The sequence below is a fragment of the Myotis davidii genome, unplaced genomic scaffold (genome assembly GCF_000327345.1).
Source record: "Myotis davidii unplaced genomic scaffold, ASM32734v1 scaffold1176, whole genome shotgun sequence".
NCBI lineage: Eukaryota > Metazoa > Chordata > Mammalia > Chiroptera > Vespertilionidae > Myotis > Myotis davidii.
Genome location: NW_006288437.1, coordinates 14,960 through 22,583, shown reverse-complemented (window position 1 = coordinate 22,583; position 7,624 = coordinate 14,960). Strand labels below are relative to the sequence as shown.

The 7,624-nt window shown below is 40.5% G+C and overlaps 1 protein-coding gene across 1 annotated transcript in view; it reads left to right on the top strand.

The window, feature by feature from the left end:
- Positions 1-3,952, top strand: part of ARMC3 (armadillo repeat containing 3) — a 162,995-nt gene extending 159,043 nt beyond the window's left edge. The window contains exon 16 of the mRNA XM_015561742.1: positions 2,861-3,952. Coding sequence (XP_015417228.1) covers positions 2,861-3,070 — 210 coding nt within the window. The 3' untranslated portion in view covers positions 3,071-3,952. The remainder of the gene's footprint in view (positions 1-2,860) is intronic.
- The last annotated feature ends 3,672 nt before the right edge of the window (positions 3,953-7,624 follow it).

Sequence of the window (7,624 nt, the reverse complement as noted above, 5' to 3'; positions counted from 1 at the left end):
TGTCCTCAGCCACTGTGCACCACATCTGACCTCTCTAAGCCAAGGGTGGGGGACCTTTTTTCTGCCAAGGGCCATTTGGAGATTTATAACATCATTCCTGGGCCATACAAAATTATCAGCTTAAAAATTAGCCTGCTATATTTGTCAAGCATTCAATTAACTCACCCCTAATGCCTTAGCAGAGCCAGACCAAATGGTTTCTTGGGCCTTATATGGCCTGTGGGCCTGACATTCCTCAGTCCTGCTAAACCTTCGCATCTCCATTTCTTCCTGTAAACAGATGACCTTGTCTCTCACTTCACAAGGACACTCAGATTCATCTCAGCTGGAAGCAATATTATTCTGAGGTTAAGAACTCAGACCTTGAGACAGATTCCCTGGCTCTCAAATTAGACCCACCTGCTGTGACCTTGGGAAAATTATCTGACCTCAGTATTTTTGTTGTTGTTTTTTGTTTTTATTGTTTAAGGTATTACAAATAGTAGTACATATGTCTCATTCCCCTCTCCAATTGATCTCCCCCCTCCTCCCTTACTCCCTGGCACATGCCCTCACCCACTACTGTCAGTGTCCATTGTTTATGCTTATATGCATGCATACAAGTCCTTTGGTTGATCTCTTACCTCCTCCCTAACCCTCCCCTGCCTTCCCACTTCTTCCCAGAAGTTTGACAGTCTGTTCAATGTTTCTTGTTCATCTGCATCCCATACCTGTCCTCACTGTCCTCCCCACTGGGGTAGTCAGGCCGGCAGGGGGGGCAGTTGGGGGCAATTAGGCTGGTGGGGGCAGTGAGGGGCGACTAGGCTGGTGGGAGGGGGCAGTTGGGGGCGACCTGACCAGCAGTGGGGGAAACTTAGTCCCAAATGACTAAATAAGCAGGCTGCGTGGGGCAACCAGGCCGGCGAGGGGGCGGGGGGTGGACGGGGCTGGCAGTTGGGGGTAATCAGGCCAACAGGAGGGGCAGTTGGGAGCAACCAGACTGGAAGGGGGGGCAGTTGGGGGCAATTAGGCTGGTGGGGGCAGTAAGGGGCGACTAGGCTGGGGGGGGGGGGCGGTTGGGGGGGACCTGACCAGCAGGGGGGGAAACTTAGTGGCGGCCAGGAAGGCAGGCAGGGGAGCGATTAGGAGCCAGCAGTCCAGGATTGTGAGAGGGATGTCCGAGGGGTCCCAGATAGGAGAGGGTGCAGGCTGGGCTGAGAGGACCCCCCTCTCATGCACAGATTTTGTGCACTGGGCCTCTAGCTTTATCATAAAAGGATGTAGCTTAGGAACAGCCAGATGGAGAGAAGAGTATAGGTTAAGGTATGGGAGAAGGGTGTGGAGCTTTCACCCCAACTCTCTACCTGTTCCCCAACCCAGAAGCTCTCTGAACCCTGTCTTTCTGGGTTTTTGTGGAGGCTTCATTACATGGGCATTGTCAATTAAATCATTGCCATTGATTGATTCCACTTCCAGCCCCTCTTCTCTCCTCAGAGGTAGGAGGAGGGAGTAGGACCAAAAATTCCAAACATCTAATTAAGTGGTTGATTCTCCAGGCAACCAGCCCCCATCCTCAGGTGCATCCAAGTCACCTCATTATCATAACAAAAGGCACCTTTTTGCTTCTCATCATTTAGGAAATTCCTAGGATTCTAGGAGCTCTGTGCCACAAACCCTGATGAAGACTAAAATATATTTCTTATTAGAAATCTTGGTATCACAGAGTGCTATACATTCAGATAAATCACATTAATAAATGAATATAGAGATTATTGAAACAACACAATTCCCACCCTCTAGTACTAGGAACACCTGAGTACTCACTGTGTGCCAGCATTCACGGCTCTGAGCACTTGACATGTATTGATTCACTTCATCTGTGTAACCACCAATGAGGAGAGTGTTTAGACCAGCGGTTCTCAACCTGTGGGTCGCGACCCCTTTGGCGGTTGAACGACCCTTCCACAGGGGTCGCCTAAGACCATCCTGCATATCAGATATTTACATTACAATTTATAACAGTAGCAACATTACAGTTATGAAGTAGCAACAAAAATAATTGTATGGTTGGGTCACAACATAAGGAACTGTATTTAAAGGGCCAGAAGGTTGAGAACTGCTGGTTTAGACTGTTGTTATCCTCATTTTACAGATGAGGAAATGGAAGCACACAGAGGCCGGGCCTTTGCTTGAGGTGACAACTAGAAAGTGGACGAGTTGAAATTCAAACCCAGGAAATCTGAGCCCTATACTGTGGCTAAGAAGTTTCTAGATTATTTCAAGGGTACTTAAAAAAAAAAACCTCAATGTCAAGGCAAATTAAAGAAACAACTCCCCCAAAACATAAACAGACCCTGAGGAGATGGCAGCAGGCAGCCCAAGAAGGACCAACCACTCATACATTTCCTCCTGCTCCACAGCATCTGTCTGTGTGCATCACACAGAAGAAATTGGCTAGAAACCGGTCCCCACCCATTTGGTCCCTCCTTCAGTCCCACTGGGATTCACACCCAGAGAGCAGCCTTAGGAGCTTGGAAAGATTGATAGATGCACTAGTGCTGAAAGCCCGTGGAATAGCTTTTCTCCAATGGCGTTATCAATCTTGTCCTGATACAATGCGGTGTAACTGCCTGAAAAATGTCACTTCCCAGCAGGACCTACACAGAGATTTTAAATCTACAGGATCTTGAGGAACAAGGGAACATATCACATTTTCTTGGCTCCTATCACGTTATTCCACATTTTTCAGCCTCCTTTCTAAGCACTTCTTTGCAAGAGTTGTATATTTCACCTTCAACCAAGGTGGGTCTTACAACTGAGAGTTTTTTTCCCACCTCGTCTCCCTCCTCACTCTTGGTTGATCTTGTGTTTTCTCCCACAGGCTCTGGCTGATAGAATTGGCATCGGCTGCTCTCTGGTTCGAGGGGAGTACGGCAGAGCTTGGAATGAAGTTAAGCTGATGAATGAATCTCAAAAGGGAATGATTGGGGGTCTCCCTCCTCCTGAAGAATACATTGTTGACCTCATGTTCCATCCAGGAGCACTGATGAAGCTAAAAACTAAAGAAGCAGATCGTTACAGATTTCTCTAGAGTAGTAAATACAGAAGTGGCTCAAACGAGATATTTAATCTACACATTTTCTATGAAATTCCCCCGTTAATTTTATTTATTTAAATAAAAGTGTTAGAAAGCTCCTCTCTGTGTGAGAATGGGGTGCTTGGATTGACATGGTTGTGCTTCTGACTTCAGGCTTTTGGCAAAGGGTAGTCTGTTTAGATCATCTTATGCTTGTGAAAAGTCCCTCGTGAAAAGCTTATCATTGTCAAAATTACCCCAGCCCACTGTTCCCCCAGGAGCATCCCTGCCCTTTGGGATTCTTGTGTAAAACAGCTGCTGATCCCAGGCAATTCTGTGGCCTCATCACTGGCATTCTTCACGCCCAGAGGCCTCAGGAACACTTGGTTAAGCAAATTCAATGTTTTTTAATGTCTTCAGTCACCTTTCTCACTTGCTTAAAGTAAGATTGTTTAGAGTTTGACTATTTATAGATCTATTCTAGTATTACAAATTACTTTCTAAAATGACTTTGTTCACATTTTTTGAAACTTATTAAGAGCACTGTTTAATATACTTCACTGAAATATAAATATTTCTAAAAACTATTTCCATAAATTGTATTTGTCCTATCTATGTTGACTTGGAAATATTCCTTCAGTTAAAAAAAACCTTCTTTTCTGTGAAAGTTTGAAATATGGAAATATAATAAATCTTTGCTGAGTTGTGTTTTCAGTATTAAGCACAAAATAAAGCAAACACACGTTTTAAATGGTAAGAGAGATAAAGATAAGTAATATGATGAGTCTCATGAAGTACTTATTTCTTGGTCAGGCTTTAAGACTAAAGTTTTCCTGTGTAATCATTTTACTAGAAGGTTTTTAAAAGTGAATTTTATTTTAGAAATTAAGGCCAAGATTATTCTATGTGAACCAATCTGTAAATTCAAAGAATGTATCATTCTTTATTTCAAAATAAAGTTCTGTATGTCAAATGGTGTGGTCATTATATTTATCATGCACTTTCATGAACCAGAGCATGGGTCCAAGGATACATACTCGTCTAAGCATTTTCAAGTCTGTTTGGACCCAGAAAATATTTAAAGTGGATCACAAAGATATAAAAGATGTAACAAAATAAAAATAAATGAAAAAAAAAGGCGTAAGAGTAGTAAAGAAAGCTCAACAAGGCCAGGAATAAGCTTAGAATTCAAATGCATCCATGAAAAGCTTATGCATTTGTTGGAGCTGAGTGAAAATTTGACTCTATGCTCTCCAGCAGCCAATGCCGAAGGAAATGCTATAAGTTACATGATTTATAATCAGGGCCACTAGATAAAAGCACAAAGTAGTTTCTCAGGAGGAGCAAAGACCAGGGAATTCCTCTTGGGGGCTTCATACAGATAACAAATGTAATACAGAAAATACCATCTTTGAAAAACAACCTCCTAGTAAGCTGTGGGAACAGTTTTCACAGGGCAATGGCCTAAGATCACAATGGGATGAGGGGAGGCTCCAGGCAGAGCCCCTGTGACACAGCCCAGGTGGACACCACATTTCTCAGTCTGGCACAGGCCAGAGACATTTCATTTCCATTTTGAGACATTATGTATGCTGCCTGTCTTAACTAAGTTCTAGGTGATTATTGAACAGGAATGAGTTTAAATTCTCAAGTCTTTAAAGTTTATCTATTCTGTTTTACCAGTTTAGTACATAGCCATAAAATTTATTATTAAATTATTATTAATAATAATACAATCCACTATAAAAAGAAAACATTCACAATAGCAACAACAATTATAAAATACCTAAAAATAGATTTAACAAAAAATATATAAGAAAAAACATAAAATTTTAAAGAGAACTGACTACATGAAGATACACACCATTTTCTTTTTTTTTTTAATATATTTGATTGATTTTTTACAGAGAGGAAGGGAGAGAGATAGAGAGTTAGAAACTTCGATGAGAGAGAAACATCGATCAGCTGCCTCCTGCACCCTCCCCACTGAGGATGTGCCCGCAACCCAGGTACATGCCCTTGACCGGAATCGAAGCTGGGACCTTTCAGTCCGCAGGCCAACGCTCTATCCACTGAGCCAAACCGGTTTCGGCTCACACACCATTTTCTTGATAGAAGATTCAGCAACATATACAGTTAGTATAATTTCTTTTTTTTTAACTACTATAATTTCATATAGAATCCCAACACATTTTCTTTTCTAGAACTTAACAAATTCTAAATTTTATCTGGAAGAATGAATGCATGTGAATGCCAATAATATTTTGAAATAGAACAATATAGAGGAATTAGCCCCATCATATATCAGAACACATATTTAAAACACAGTAATAAATAAATTAGTATAAAACAGACATAAAAATAGAAAATATTAAGTCCAGACGTAGCTTTTCTGCTCAGGGAAATGACAAACAGAAAATTATGATCTGGGCAAGTGAAGATCTTTTCTATATAAGATTTAAAAAAAAAAAAGCCATAGAACATAGTTGACAAGTTTGGCTACATAAAACTGTTAAATTCTTGTTCAGAAAAATACAGAATAAGCAAAATTATTTCTGTTCAGCAAATAAATTGTAAGCAAAATTATAGGGAGAAAAATTGCAGAACAAATAAAATGTTCCTATCTTTAACAAACAAAGAGCTTCTATAAACCAACAGAGAAGATCATCTTGGAGATGATCACCACTTGGAGAAGAAGCAAAGAAAATTGTATTTGAATAGAACACCCATTACAATGGTAATAAGCAATCCTTGGATATCAGTCGCTTAACACAGAAGTCATTTATCACATCACATGTCAAACACAGGCCCATAGAGGAGGTTCTGCTCCACACAGTCATTCAAGGACCCAGCTGAGAGCAGCCCCTCCATTTGTAGCTGGAACACCTGACCTTGGTCACTACAGTGGGATGACGAAGTGCTAGGGATCTCCTTCAGGAATTACAAGCTTCGGGCTGGAATAACAAGTGAATTTAGTCAGCACTGGATCTGGGAAATATGGGGCAATGTCTAGAACTACAGAGAGCTGAGTTAGAATCCTGTCACTTAAACACTGTGGAAACTGTGGCAATTATTGTAGTTTGAGATTTCAAAACAATTTATATAAAGCATCTTCTTAGACTCAAAAGCTAGTTTCTCTTCTGGAAATCAAACTATTTCATTAAAGTCAGTATCTAACTTTCAAAAAATAGCTATTGATTAAATGGAGAAATGAACATTTAAATAGAATCCTTTTCACAGGCTTTCAGCCTTTGAGCAGGTATCATAAATGAGGATTCCAGTTTTGCACTGCACTTTTAGTGAGTACATAGCAGATTTCAAAAGTATTATTCCCTGGTCAAAGAAACCGCATTGTCATCCATGAAAAATACTTTTCTTGAGGCTCAAAAGACAATCAAATGGATACTGGCCTTTTTTCTTTATTGACATACAATTCTTTAAATAGTAACCTTTTTTTCCCCCCAGCAAGATATGTCAACAGCAGTCCTCTGCCGAAGGCAGTAATCGGGAGATAAGATGCGGATGTGTCAGGGGGTGGCCCCTCTTCCCTTAGAGCCATGCACAGGAAGGCTGTAGTCCACACACGGATGGTGCTTGTTTGTTTTAACTCAGCTAAATACTAAGAGTAGGATAAAGAGACTATGAAAACTATATGGAAGACATCACTTTGGTGTATTCTTAGAGGAAGACAGTGATATCAAATCACTTATCTAGAACTTAGTATTTAAAAGTACTATTCTGTATTTAAAATTACTTGAATATTGTTATATAAGTTACCAACAAAAGCTTTGCTTTTAAAATTATGAATATAAAAATTTTAATATTAAACTGGTCAATACCCATCTGAGTGTTTGGTGTGAATGTATTAATATAGTGAATTTAAATAAGGCTTTTCCAGAACTCACACGATACCAGAGACCTGTAGGATCTGCCAATAAATAAACCCCAAATCATAATTTAAAAATAAAAATAATTGTTGGAAAAGGTAAAAAGATTGCATTGGGGTGATTTGATTTATTAAGTCACTAAGCCTTTAGAATTGAGAAGCAGTATCATCACAGAGGTAAAAAGCCCAGGTTTGGAGTTAGCGCTGAGATTAATTTCTGCATCTATCTTTTTCTACCTGCGTGATCTTGACAAAATTACTCAACCTCCCTGACGTTCAGTTTACTGTTCTGGAAAGCGGGGTAAATAAAAAGGACTATTTACAGATTGCCTACTATGTGTCAGAGGCTAGTGATGCCTTCGCTTAACCCTTCTGGTTCACCCTATGATGTATAAGTAGCATTACTCATGTTTAGCAGGTGAGGCACAGAGAAATTAAATAACTTACCAAAAATCACTCAGCTAGTAGCAGCAAAGCTTTAAATTTGAACCAATCTATATGCTTAATAAAGGCACTGTGAGGCCCTGACCGGTTTAGCTCAGTGGATCGAGCATTGGCCTGCGGACTGAAGGGTCCCAGGTTTGATTCCAGTCAAGGGCATGTACCTTGGTTGCGGGCACATCCCCAGTAGGGGGTGTGCGGGAGGAAGTTGGTAGATGTTTCTAACTCTCTATCCCTCTCTC